The sequence below is a fragment of the Palaemon carinicauda genome, chromosome 20, assembly GCF_036898095.1.
Source record: "Palaemon carinicauda isolate YSFRI2023 chromosome 20, ASM3689809v2, whole genome shotgun sequence".
NCBI lineage: Eukaryota > Metazoa > Arthropoda > Malacostraca > Decapoda > Palaemonidae > Palaemon > Palaemon carinicauda.
In genome coordinates, this window is record NC_090744.1 from 126,030,892 (window position 1) to 126,045,891 (window position 15,000).

Below are 15,000 nucleotides of genomic sequence, written 5' to 3' on the forward strand. Positions count from 1 at the left end.
TGTCTTTTTCTGCACATGGCATAAAAGACATGCTTTTTTTTCCTTATAAGAATTTTCATAAGTAAGTTATACATGAAAGCTAATATATATATACATGTATAAATATATATATATATATATATATATATATATATATATATATATATATATATATATATATATATATATATACATATATATATATATATACAATATATATATATATATATATATATATATATATATATATATATATTGATATATAATATATATATATACATATATATATATATATATATATATATATATATATATATATATATATATATATATATATTTATATCTATATCAATATCTATGTCTACTGTATGCATATCTATATCTATCTATCTATATGTATATATAATTATACACACACACACACATATATATGTATATATATATATATATATATATATATATATATATATATATATGTATATATATATATATATATATATATATATATATATATATATATATATATATATATATATATATATATATATAAAACATCTAGAAGCATCTCCTCACTCTAAAAGAGAGCAATCAATAGACAGCACAGGCCTTAGAAAGGCCTTAGACAGGCCTTAAACACGCCATTCTAATAACGGCTATCTAAACCAACACGTTTGGCGAGCCCAATAAGACGAACACGTATTTTGGCCAGTGAGAATTGTATCGCTCCTCTCCTCCCTTACTCCAAAGACTCCAGAGAGCTCTTGGATTATTCATGTCTGGCAGCCTTTTGTCATTTTCAGCAACCGGTGTTGTAAAGGACGAGGCTCTTTGCGACCACATCAGCTGGTTCCAACAAGAGACTTCTCTATACCACCGTGAGATATTGGTTTTCTTCTTCTTCTTTTTTTTTCTTTCTCTTTTATTGCTTCTTTCCAATCTGTTGTGGAGGATTTATTTTTGCTTTATTTTTATTTTTTTTGTTTTGCCAAATCCTGAGAGAGAGAGAGAGAGAGAGAGAGAGAGAGAGAGAGAGAGAGAGAGAGAGAGAGAGAGAGAGAGAGATATTGTGTTAGCGAGCGAAAGTATTTAGGTTAACGATCGTTTGTGGTGAGAAAGACTGTTGGTTTAAATGAGATTGTTTGTTTACATTTTTTAGTTAGGTTACGACAGTGGCGAATGTCTTGGGTGAATGCTTATTTTGATTGGACTGCTGCTCGATTCAGTTGTGTTTGAATGCTGGATTTTACCTTATATTTATATTTTTCTGACCAGCGTGGAAGTGTTGATTGATTTAAAAAGCCGTGATTCCTCCTTATGAGAGATTGTTTTTTGAGAGTTGATTTATTGTTGCTGACCAGGCCTGTAAATAAGGATTTTGTTTGGACTGCTCTTTTGGACTACGATTGTTGATGACCTGGCCTGTACTTGATTGTGTTGGACTGCGCTTTTGGATTGCTGAACCGATGATGACCTGGCCTTTGTATTTGGATTGTTGATGATGATGATAATGATGATAATAATGAAGATGAGGATGATGACTACCACCCAATTCAGCGAGGCAGTTGTGGCAAATTTCCACACAGTTTAATCTGTTATTTAAAAAGCGGTGATTGTGGTAGTTGCCGTAAAAGACTGTCGGCTGTGTTGGTGTTCATATATATATATTTATTTTTTGGTGTTGGTGTGCGGTGTAATTTAAGTTTGTTAGGTTTTTTTTTTTTTTGCGTTTATTTGAATGGTGTTACGTTGTTATATTTACTGTTGTTTATGATTAGTGTTAAGTATTTTGAATGTGGATGGTTTTGGTTGGATTTATTATAGTTAGTAAGAAATATATAGTTTTAAGGTTATGTTCTGTTTTGTTTATTTCTTCCTTTTTGTCTAAGAGTCTGGTTTTAGATAACGTCAGGGGAAAGTTTGTGTTGTGGGACCATTGTCAGTAGGTGTGATTCAGGGTGTGGGGCTTGTTTTTTTTAACATCCCGCCACATTATTTTGGCGCCCGAACAGGGACTGCCGAGGTGGGATAGGAAGCCGGACTGTTGGACGAAGGACAGAATTTAGATATAAGGTTGATGAAAAATGGAAGGTAAATTAAAGGCTTTGGAGGAGGAATTGCGGCTGAGTAAGGAGCGTGAGGAGAGGTTGCTAATAGAGAATGAGAGGTTGAACTGGGAGAATGCGGCGATGCAGAAGGAGCTTAAGGAATGGAAGAATGTGTTGAGATGAGGATGCGAGAGAATGAAGAACGAATAGAGAAACGAATGGAAGATATGATGGGGCAAGTCATGGGGATGATGAAAACTATAATGGGTGAAGGTGCAGTTGGAGGAGTGTCCTCAGCTTCGGGTAATGGGTTGGTAGTGGAAGAGAAGGTTAAGGTAGGTGATAATGGGAAAGGAAGTGATAGTGATAGTAGTAATAGTGATGGTGATATTGAAAATAAGGGAATTAGGCATAGTAAGGATGAACAGAGAGGTGAGAGGAAAGATGAAAGGAAAGGTAAAAGTGATGTGAAGAAAGGGAAGAAAAAGTATCAGGCTGATAGCAAGGACGATCGTGAATGGGTGAAAGTGGTAAGTAAGAAAAAGGGTAAGAAAGGAATGGTTAAGGATAGGAATTTAAGTGTGGAAGTGGATTCATTGTATTCAAATGAGGAAGAAGGTAACAAGGGAGTAGACAGTGATGATAGCAGTGAGAATGAACGTGATGTGTGTAAGACTGTGTTTATGAGAGAGGTACCTCGGTGTGAAAGGTTCAATGAGCATAGCAGTAGGGATGTATATGATTTTTTCAAGGAGTATGAGAGGTATTGTCAGGATAAGTATGGTGATAGTAAAAGAGTTTGGGCTAGGGAGTTAGGAGAATATTTGACTGGGTATTTGTTGACGATGTATGGAGTGATAATGAGTGTAGGTGGCGTTGATTATTTAAGTGTGAAAAAGAGAATAATTGAGCAGGTAAAACGTATGAAAGGGAGTGTTAGGTATAAGCGTAAGAATGATTTTGATGAGGCAAGGATGAATGCAGGAGAAGCGATATCGATGTATGTATGTAGGTTGGAAACTTTAGCTAGGAAGAAGTATGGGGATGAAGGTATAAATGAGAATAAGGAGTTAATGAGGAAGTTTTTGGCAACAGTACCTGAGAATGTGTGTGAATTTATTAATTTGAAACGCAAAGAGAAAATGAGGTGGACGCAAGAGAGATTGACATGGGATGATATACTAGAGATAGTTGAGGATTATGAGTTAGATAGGTGCATGAAAGAAAGTAAATCTGTGAGTGTAAGAACTGGAATGGAAGAAAGTGTAATAGAATTTGGTAGTTATAAGGATGCAATTTTGAGAGGACCAATGAGGGTAGCTGATAATGTAGTAGATAGGAGTGTTAGGGCGAGTAATGTGGGAATACCTGTAAGGACAAATGAAGGATTTAGGCAGGGTAATTGGCGCCATAGGGATAGGAGTGTGAGTGCACATCGAGATATGTCAGATAGCCGTGTTCGTGATGAAAAGTGTTATAGGTGTGGGAAAGTTGGTCATAAGAAGAATGAATGTAGATGGGCTCTAGGTGCTTGTTTTGGATGTGGTGAGGTAGGGCATAGAATTAGCGAGTGTAAGAAAGAGAAAGGGATAAAATGTTATCGGTGTGGTATGACTGGGCACATAGCGAGTGGATGTCCTAGTAATCATATGAATGTAATTTGTGGTAATTGTGGTAAGGATGGCCATTATGCTAGAATGTGCAAGGAGCCGCGGGGTAAGTGTACTGAATGTGGTGCAGATGGGCATATAGCTAGAGTATGTAGAAAGAAGGGATTAGGCCAGCCAGGATGTTCGGGAAACTAGAGTGTAAGAGGGTTCAGCTGGGTGAGTCCTCCTGTGTGTGTGGAAGGAATAGGATTAATGTTTGTGAGAATGGGATGAATAATTGGTTGGAAATGAGCAAGTATGAATCTAGTATGCATGAGAAGTTAGGGTTGGAAAATAAACAATTAGTGTTAGTTGAATATAGGAAAAAGAGGCGTTTGAAAGTTTTAAGTGAGGAGAAAGTGCAAGGGAAATTTATAGGTATAGGTAAGAATACGAATAAGTATGACAAGGGTGTAACTGTGCAAGTGTGTATGGAAGATAAATGTGTTAATACAGATGAATCATGGCTGAGTATGAATGATACCTATAGTGTGTGTGGCTTTTCCTTAGGTGATGTAAAAGAAAGGATGACGAATGCGAGAGTGAGAGATAGGAGAATGATTAGTAGTATGAATGAATCTTTTACTAAAGTTGAGAATGTTTTTGATGAAATGGATGAACTGTTTACAGAAATGAGTGTAATTATAGGGCCAGATGAGAACGAGGTCGATATGATTGTACATGATATATTAGATGATAGGGATTTAGATAGGAATAGTGTTAATGTAGCGAATGATTGTGATAAGGAAGAAGTGAATGAGAGAGTATATGGAGGCCCAGTTACTCGGAGTAGAGGTCCCGTTCCCGACTGCGACTGGGTTATGAAAAAAATAATGTAAGTGTTGTGTGAGAAGGATTTGGCAAAGTAAGGGGGGAGGAATGTGGAGGATTTATTTTTGCTTTATTTTTATTTTTTTGTTTTTGCCAAATCCTGTGAGAGAGAGAGAGAGAGAGAGAGAGAGAGAGAGAGAGAGAGAGAGAGAGAGAGAGAGAGAGAGAGAGAGAGAGAGAGAGAGAGAGATATTGTGTTAGCGAGCGAAAGTAGTTAGGTTAACGATCGTTTGTGGTGAGAAAGACTGTTGGTTTAAATGAGATTGTTTGTTTACATTTTTTAGTTAGGTTACGACAGTGGCGAATGTCTTGGGTGAATGCTTATTTTGATTGGACTGCTGCTCGATTCAGTTGTGTTTGAATGCTGGATTTTACCTTATATTTATATTTTTCTGACCAGCGTGGAAGTGTTGATTGATTTAAAAAGCCGTGATTCCTCCTTATGAGAGATTGTTTTTTGAGAGTTGATTTATTGTTGCTGACCAGGCCTGTAAATAAGGATTTTGTTTGGACTGCTCTTTTGGACTACGATTGTTGATGACCTGGCCTGTACTTGATTGTGTTGGACTGCGCTTTTGGATTGCTGAACCGATGATGACCTGGCCTTTGTATTTGGATTGTTGATGATGATGATAATGATGATAATAATGAAGATGAGGATGATGACTACCACCCAATTCAGCGAGGCAGTTGTGGCAAATTTCCACACAGTTTAATCTGTTATTTAAAAAGCGGTGATTGTGGTAGTTGCCGTAAAAGACTGTCGGCTGTGTTGGTGTTCATATATATATATTTATTTTTTGGTGTTGGTGTGCGGTGTAATTTAAGTTTGTTAGGTTTTTTTTTTTTTGCGTTTATTTGAATGGTGTTACGTTGTTATATTTACTGTTGTTTATGATTAGTGTTAAGTATTTTGAATGTGGATGGTTTTGGTTGGATTTATTATAGTTAGTAAGAAATATATAGTTTTAAGGTTATGTTCTGTTTTGTTTATTTCTTCCTTTTTGTCTAAGAGTCTGGTTTTAGATAACGTCAGGGGAAAGTTTGTGTTGTGGGACCATTGTCAGTAGGTGTGATTCAGGGTGTGGGGCTTGTTTTTTTTAACATCCCGCCACACTGTTTACTTTTGGTTGCTGGAGGGGGGGAGGGAGGTGGACTTTAAAGTGAGGTAGAGTGGGGGAGCAGGGTTCAAATGAGAAACTGGCCAGGAGGAAAGTCTTTGGAGATATTTATGAATGTCTCGAGTGCCGGAAGAGTCCGCAGGCTGGATTGATATGGATGGGATAAAAGTAATGTAGAAAAAAAAAATAAAAATAAAATTATTAAATGATAATTTTCAGTTGGACAACAACGATGACATCAATTCTCACCGTTCACAGAGTATACTTTAAAAATAAATGTCGTGGAGAAAAATAATAATCCTCCAGTTAATTAGCGCACAATTTCAAGGATGCTAACATTTTAAACAATCAAGACAATTAGGATAGCGTAATTATAACAAAACAAAAACTGGAAAATCCTAATATTTTAATCTGGAATAAAGAAGAAAAAACATATAAGATTACAGATATGACAGCACCCAGTGATTTTGACCTCAATAGAGCTGAGAGGCAGAAAAAAAAAATACCCAGAGCTAAAGAACGACCTGAAAAATACATTGGAACTGAAAGAAATAGGAATAATACCTGTGGTGGGGCAGGGGGTGGGGGGCAACAGGACTTATGAAGAACAACTTGAGACAATACCTTCAGGCGATGCCAAGTTGTCCAAGCATAAATGAGGTGCAGATTACTGCCATCAAGGGAACAGTGGCCATCTTGAAAAGAGTATAGAGGTGTAACCATACACCCCAGACTGGGGTTCATTGCACCATAAGTTATTAAGACAAATAAATCAAAACATGAATCAAAGTATATCATCCAGCTGATGTAAATGTAAATGTGTCTATTATCATCAAAGCTTGTTTGGGTAAATTTATAGATTGAATACGAATGTCTTTCCATATTCATATGGTACCAACAACTATCACAATTCTAGTCTCACTCTTCATTAATATATTCTTCGAGACGTAAGAAAGAACCGCTATTCTTTCTATACACACACATACAGAGAGAGAGAGAGAGAGAGAGAGAGAGAGAGAGAGAGAGAGAGAGAGCTTTAAATACATCTTAAGAAGACCTTAATGTGAATTTTCATCCATGAAAAGGTCGATATCAAACGAAATACCAATACGCAGTTTGATTCATTCAGTAAATACAATCAGCAATCTTGACAGCAAATAATAAGATAATCTTACTGTTTGGATTGATCTTATTATTATTCATCAACAAAAAATAAAACTTACTTATTCTGCCTTAACACAAACAACACCTCTCTGGACCCAAAATAATAAATTAATACTTCAATATACATAGCATAAACCTATTCTAAAAAGTCCATTTGAGAACTGCTTTGGCATTCTCCCTTTCCGAGTCCTTCATCAGCAATTGAGGAGATTGCCTTTGCATCCAAAGAGCTTCGTTATCGTCCTGGCCGAGGCCATACATAAGCTATACATAGCATAGCAGCGAATCAATCGAGGGCGAAACTGGCCGATGCTGACTCCTCGCGTCACATGAGATATATATATATATATATATATATATATATATATATATATATATATATTTTTGGGCTCAAGCCATGTCGTCCTGATGGAAGTTCCTATAGGGTAGCTTCCTAGGGTATATTACAACTACGGCGATATTCCCAGAGAATTTACCTTAAGGTACCAGAATTCTAACTCCTGGAGCGAGTATCCCTCGTGAAAGGGATATCGCGACATATCAGAGGACGTATTCTAGACACGTCACATGGCAATCTACGACCTGAACAGAGATTTCGTCTCGTAGGAGGGAGATTGACGAGATACGAATTCGGGAAAGAAAAAGGGGAGCCGCTCCCAAGGCTTCCCTATCCCCCGATTCGTATGCGTGCCTGGCGCCAATCCTGGCGCCATCTGTATTCCTTTTTGCGTAGCTTAACAACTCGGTGTTTTTTCCTGTTTTTCTCGCAAATCTTGGATTTATTCAGCTTTTCATGGCTTCTTCGTCTTCGTTGGCCTCGGATAAGTTGAGTATAGTGTCTGTTATGTATAAATGTAGGCTCTTGGTAAATTTTGAGTGATTAATAGGATTAATCTTTGATACAAGAGCCGTAGCCTACCAGAGGTGTCCTGGACACTGTCACTCGCTAGGTATAAATTAGTTAGTCAGAGTGACATTCCTGGTTGTTTTGCTTAATAAATTTTAGCTATTTAGCTTTACATAGGATTTCCTTTCGTGCTTAGTATTATTTGGCGAAGTATTCGCCATTCTGGCCTACGCTAGGCCATGTAGCCTAGTCGTTTGGTCCTAGTACTTAATGCATGATTTTGGTTTTTCCGAGTGTAATTAAAATTTTATTGAAGCTTTAGGCTATATTTTATACATTTTAGACTGTGTGGAATATTTCCAAGATTGTATACGTGTGAGTTTCGGTGAATCAGGTAATCGATTCTCTTGGTGCCTAGGCTAATTGCTTATGGAGCCTTAGTATACTTTATCATTCTCCCCGGTTGCTTTCTTTTCTTCGGAGAAGGTATGCAATCCCTTTCCCTCTGTTTAAGCCTTGGGCTTATCCCTAAGTGGTTTTTTCCGAATTTATTTTCGATAAAACTATACTAGGGTGTTACTGTACCTTCCTGTTCCAGCAAAGTCTGGTTCAAAGAGGGACAGAACAACAGAGTTTTTAGTCTGAGTCCGTGTTGTCTGGCTTGGGGCAGAGCCCCCTCGCTGACCTAACACTTACAAAGGGAGCTTAGCTCCCTTAGGTCACTATCGAAGGTTTCTGTAAGTTATGATTCCTTCTTTTGTGATCGACCAGACTAAGTCCTGTTGCTGTTCTCGGGGAGGATAAAATCTTCTCTTGGGAGTAGCAACGCCTTCCTTGCTTTGGTGCTCTGGAAGCTGGCAAGTATTGCTGGCCCTTTCCCTTAGATCTCCCTTAGGCTAAGACAAAGTTCTTGGCTGCGGGTGATCTGTCACTAAAGCAAGGTTGGCAGGACCCTCTTGTCCCTTCCCCCTCTATCTCCGTAATGGCCTAGCCATTACTGTACTGTACCTTGCCGGCCGGCAGAGCTGGCCGGCAGGGGTATTACTGTACTGTACGTCATTCTACTTCTGGACCTAGTATAGGTTGGGATGTGGAATTGACTAAGCCCATTGCAGGCCGGCAGAGATGCTGGCCGGCAAGGGTCTTATGTTTTCGAGTGCTGCCCGGACCTCTCTTGGTCCCTCATCCATGCCTGCCGGCAGAGCCGGACGGCATTGGTCAAGGAAGCCTGAATTAAGTTTCTCCCCTTCCTTATATGCACTCTTTCGGTTGCCGGGCTTGGGGGGTAGTGTACTCTCTTATCCCGGCATCCATTCTATTTTCTTCTAAGTGCTGTACCTGTCCCGGCTGCCGGCCTCATAGGCCGGCAGCCGGGCAGGTGTTGTCTTCTGGTTCTTTTGCTGCCGGCTGGCATCGGTCTTGTACCTTTACCGGCCGTCTTATGTCAGTCCTTGTCTGCCGGTCACCAAGAGTGTGGCCGGCAGCTGGGTACTACCTTGTGTAGTTGCTGGCCGGCAGTCATTGCCGGCCAACACTGGCTGTTGCTGGCCGGCAGCTACTGCCGCCGGCACAGGCATTTGAACCAGAGGGCTGCCGCCCTATAGCTGTTAAGTAGTATACTTTAAAGCTAATTGTGGTGTGTGCCGGCCGGCAAAGGCAGGCCGGCACACATCCTCCTATACTGTACTAGTATTCTTCTGTATAGCATATACAGTAAGAAGAAAACTATAGTAAAAGTTTAGGTACAGCACTGTATCTTCTAACACTATTGTGTTTTCTTGCACAGCCCTTTGCTGTTGCCCTCAGACAGGAAGCAGAGTTCTTCCCCGTCTATTATCCAGGATTTTAAAAATCATTGCCTAGGTGTGAGCTCCACCTGTTTCCTCTGGAAACCTTGCATTGGTTACTCTAGTAGAGATAAACCATTTTGATTTTATTATCTGGAAGGCTGCAGCAATGGGTTGTGAGGGAAACACAAGTGTGTGTCTTTCCTTTATGAATTGTTATGCTATACTATGCATATCCAGTGATACATAGTTCACTTGATACTCATGGAAATTTTTTCTCTTTACAGGAGGACCCTCCGAAGTGCGGAAATGTTTTCTGCAATGTCCGCAGCAAGAACCTCTGCGGACATGAGTGTTGTAGGAGACACGCAGCATGCGCTGTCTCCAAGGATGATCTCCAGTATTGGGACCCTCAGGTATGTACTGTATGCACTAACCTGATTACTGAGGCTTTTGATTCCCCTAGAACGGCGGAATCAAGGGATATAGCTAGGGAAAAGCTTCGTACTTGGGTAAGGGGCTTCAAGAAGAACACCTCTGGCCCTTATCTTCCAAGTGAGAAGATGAGGGCGTATCTTTTTCCACAGGCATCAGCTGAAGCAGTGATTCCCCAGCCTCAAGAGGAGATCCCTCAAGATCAAGTCCAGGTGGACGAGGAAGTCGCAGATGCGATGCAAGACATCCAGTTGTGTGACAGGATGTCTGACCTGGACGAAGGTTTGGAAGAAGACCTCCTGGCAGAAGGCCAGGATCAAGTTCAAACCCCGGATGTCGTAGAGGATGAGGTCGACGAGGTGTCGGCTACTCCGGTTCAGATGCCGGAGCCCATCCCCTCAACATCGGCTGGTCTCCCAGTAGAACTGGGACAGGCCCTCTCTTCGATTGTTGGAATGATCCAACAAATGCAGAAGGAGAATCAGGAGAAGGCGGCTGCAATGGAACTGCGTATGCAGTCCCTAGCAGAATCACATGGGCCCCAGAAAAGGCTCAATGTGAAAGACCTTCCCATATGCTCAGATGCTAACCCATGGAGGTATGCTGAGCACATGCCAATGACGACTGGTAAGATCGTCATTTCGGATAAGCTGGGTTCAGTTCCCCTAGAGGAGGTAGAATTCTGGCCCAGCAAGGCATCATATCCGGACTGCTATGTCCGGCTGAGAAAAGAACCAGCTTCAAGGGAAGAGACAGAGCCGAAGGAGGTCATTATTATGGACCACGCTAAGGCTCAAGCCCTACTTTCATCCTCGATGAAAGAGAGGGGCTTCTCGAATTCGAAGGTAGCTGCATTGAGCAAGAAGCTCCCTTCTTTTGTGTCCTCTCCTGATAGAGCCTTCCCCTTTTTACAAAAAGGGTTTGCGGCTGTCCTAAAGGCAGTCGAGGCCGGCAAGCCTTGCCCCTCCCTGGAGGAGTGTAAACCCTTGTCGCTGGCTCTGCCTATGGACCACAAAGACTGGAAGGATGTCCATCTGACATTCTCAGTGGGAAAGTTGGAGGCTGATATTGCCGGACGGCAATTCGGCGAGGACCTCCCCAAGCTGCCCGAATCTCTTTTACGAAGAGAGTTTGAGACCAAAGAAAGACTGGCTGCCTCAATGTCTCTTCAGACCACTCTTGAGACAATGGCAAGTGACCCTAAGGTCCATGAAATGTTCATGGTAGTGGCTAAGTCTCACCTAGCCACAGTGACGAAGGACCTTTATGGCTTCATCAAGGCAAGGAGAGCTTGCAGGGAGATCGTGTTCGCCGGGGCTTCGGTGAGACACGAACCAAGGAAATTAATTTCCTCCAACATTTGGGGAAAAGACCTTTTCCCTACCGATGTGGTCAAAGAGGTTGTTGATAAGGCCGCCGTGGAGAATAGAAACCTTCTCCAGAAGTGGGGCCTGGCTATCAAAAGAAAATCTTCCCCGGATGAGGGTCCTCAACCAAAGAGGAAGAATATGAAGACTAGGCTACCATTTCGGCCAGCCAAGCCTTATAGACAGCAACAGCAACTGCAATTGCCTTTGCCTCCAGTGCCCCAGATGGTGGCACAAACCCCGACTACCTTTCAGTGGGTACCCCAGGCTGTGCCAGGTCAGTCAACCACATTCGCCCCAACGTTCGAAGGACAGTCTTCTTCCTTTCGTGCAAAACCTAGAGGAGCAGCCAGAGGATCGTCTAGGCGCCCCTCAAGGGGAAGGGGATTCAGAGGTGGTCGTGGTCAGAGAGGCAAGACCTCAGGACGGCAGTCCAAGTGAAATGATACCGGTAGGAGGGAGACTGATGAAATTTTGGGATCGCTGGACCTTCGATCCCTGGGCCCAAAGCCTACTCAAGAATGGACTGGGTTGGAGCTGGTACAGCACTCCACCCCCATGCCTTCGGTTTTTCCAACACTCCACCCCCGTTTTGGAGGAGTACGTTCAAGAACTGTTGGAGAAAAATGTGATCCGAAAGGTGAAGTCCATCAAATTCCAAGGGAGGCTGTTTTGTGTTCCAAAGAAAGACTCGGAAAAGCTCAGAGTCATTCTGGACTTGTCACCACTCAACAAGTTCATAGTGAATTGCAAATTCAAGATGCTAACACTGCAACACATAAGGACCTTACTGCCCAAGAGGGCATACTCAGTCTCTATAGACTTGTCAGACGCCTATTGGCACATTCCAATCAGCCGTCGACTCTCCCCCTACCTAGGGTTCAGGCTACAACGGAAACTGTACGCCTTCAGAGCCATGCCATTCGGGCTAAACATAGCCCCAAGGATTTTCACGAAGCTTGCGAGCGCAGCTCTCAAACAATTACGCCTAAAGGGAATTCAGGTAGTAGCCTACCTGGACGACTGGCTGGTGTGGGCAGCATCTGAGACCGAATGCTTGCAAGCTTCCAGTCAGGTGATCCAGTTCCTAGAGTACCTAGGCTTAGAGATCAACAAGAAAAAGTCTCGACTTTCTCCATCCCAAAAGTTCCAGTGGCTGGGAATCCACTGGGACCTTTTGTCACACAGTTTCTCCATACCAATGAAGAAAAGGAAGGAGATAGCGGGCTCTGTCAAGAGACTTCTAGATTCCGAAAGGATATCAAGACGCGAACAGGAGAGGGTACTAGGCTCTCTCCAGTTTGCTTCAGTGACAGACCCAGTGCTAAGAGCACAGCTAAAGGATGCAACCGGAGTTTGGAGAAGGTATGCATCAAACGCGCGAAGAGACCTGAGAAGACCAGTGCCGCCTCGGCTACGTACTCTTCTCAGACCTTGGTCCCAAGCCAGACATCTAAAGAAGTCGGTTCTTCTTCAGCCACCTCACCCGTCGTTGACGATTCACTCAGACGCCTCAAAGGAGGGATGGGGAGGTCACTCTCATCGGAAAAAAGTCCAGGGGACTTGGTCCAAGCTATTCAGGACCTTTCATATAAACTTTCTAGAAGCTATGGCAGTGCTCCTTACCTTAAAGAAAGTCTCCCCGCGTCACTCGATCCACATAAGATTGGTGACAGACAGCGAGGTGGTTGTGAGATGCTTGAATCGACAAGGGTCGAGGTCACCACCTCTCAACCAAGTGATGTTAGCCATTTTCCGATTGGCGGAAAAGAAGAAGTGGTACCTGTCGGCAGTTCACCTTCAAGGAGTCCGCAATGTGACAGCGGACGCTCTATCCAGGTTCACACCGATAGAGTCGGAATGGTCCTTAGACGCAGGATCATTTTCATTCATTCTGAATCAAGTCCCAGAACTGCAAATAGACCTCTCTGCGACGAAAGACAACAAGAAGTTGCCCCTGTACGTGTCCCCGTACGAGGACCCCTTAGCGGAAGCAGTGGACGCAATGTCCCTCGACTGGAACAGATGGTCCAGGATTTATCTGTTCCCTCCTCACAACCTTCTGTTGAGGGTCCTCAACAAACTGAGATCCTTCAAGGGGGTAGCGGCAATAGTGGCCCACAAGTGGGCGAACAGTATGTGGTTCCCCTTGGCGTTGGAACTACAGATGAAGTTCGTGCTGCTACCACATCCAGTTCTGACCCAGCGAGTCCAGAAGTCGACTGTCTGCGCTTCATTACAGAAAACCCGGACCCTGCAGCTCATGATTTTCTCGCCCTAGCGGTGAGAAAGCGTTTCGGGATTTCGAAAGCCAGCATAGACTTCCTAGAGGAATACAAGTGCAAATCGACTAGAAGGCAATATGAGTCATCTTGGAGAAAATGGGTGGCCTTTGTAAAGGCAAAGAATCTGCAGGAGATCTCAACAGACTTCTGCTTATCTTTCTTCATCCATCTCCATGGCCAAGGATTGGCAGCTAACACGATTTCAGTGTGTAAATCGGCTTTGATGAGACCCATTTTATTTGCCTTCCAGATCGACCTAGGTAACGAGATCTTTAATAAAGTTCCGAAAGCCTGCGCTAGGCTCAGACCTTCAGCACCTCCAAAGCCCATCTCATGGTCTTTAGACAAAGTTCTTCATTTCGCCTCCTTGCTGAGCAATGAAGAATGTGCGTTAAAGGATTTGACGCAAAAAGTTATTTTCCTATTTGCACTCGCGTCCGGGGCCAGGGTTAGTGAGATCGTAGCCCTCTCGAGAGAGGCAGGTCGTGTTCAGTTCCTGGATGGGGGGGAGCTGAACCTGTTTCCGGATCCTACGTTTCTCGCCAAGAATGAGTTACCCACCAACAGGTGGGGTCCCTGGAGAATCTGCCCTCTGAAAGAAGATGCATCTCTATGTCCAGTAGAATGCCTAAAGGTCTATCTTCGTAGAACTTCAGACTTCAAGGGTGGTCAACTATTCAGGGGAGAAACATCAGGCTCAAATTTATCTCTGAATCAACTCAGAGCGAAAATGACATATTTTATTCGCAGAGCGGATCCTGACAGTACACCCGCAGGTCACGATCCGAGGAAAGTTGCCTCATCCCTAAATTTCTTTAATTGTATGGATTTTGAACATCTCCGTTTATACACGGGCTGGAAGTCTTCCAGGGTGTTCTTTCGCCACTATGCGAAGCAAGTAGAGGAACTTAAGAGATCTGTGGTAGCAGTGGGTCGTGTAGTTAACCCTACTGTTTAACTCTGCGAGGAACAGTGGTCTTAATTGGGACGATTAAGTCCAGGGTGAGTGTGTAGGTACATACAGTACTACAAACTAAATGAGGGCACCAAGTGCCCATATAGACTGTTTCTTCTTTCAAAGGTGAACCTTGCATAAGTTCAGACATGTGTGCCAAGCGTTTCTAACGCTAATGTGATTGATTTGTAATACAGATTTTTTATGACTTGATACCTTGGTATCTTATTAAAGTGGTGTTTAATGGTTTTTCTTTCAGATAAACAAGTTCTGTTTACTATCATACTTATGCTTAAAGTTTTGGGTTACCCTCTTTTATATAAATATATATATTTGTTGTTAACCTGTCTGTTTATTATCTGTCAATAAACTTGTTCTTGAGAACCTTGCGTCTCTTTCACCTGTGTCAATTTATTGGTATAATTGAGCATTTTAATTCTATGTATCTTATCTGGGATAATTCTGATAGAATTGTTCTGTTATGCAAGCTATGTTGCATTGGTTTATGTAAGTCCCCTAATGGGAGGACTCCGTC

At 42.3% G+C, this 15,000-nt stretch overlaps 1 protein-coding gene across 1 annotated transcript in view; it reads left to right on the forward strand.

Moving 5' to 3' along the window:
• Positions 1-15,000, forward strand: part of LOC137660121 (kin of IRRE-like protein 1) — a 40,107-nt gene that overhangs the window by 3,085 nt on the left and 22,022 nt on the right. The window contains 1 exon segment of the mRNA XM_068394835.1: positions 780-854. Within this exon segment, the coding sequence (XP_068250936.1) occupies positions 780-854 (75 nt within the window).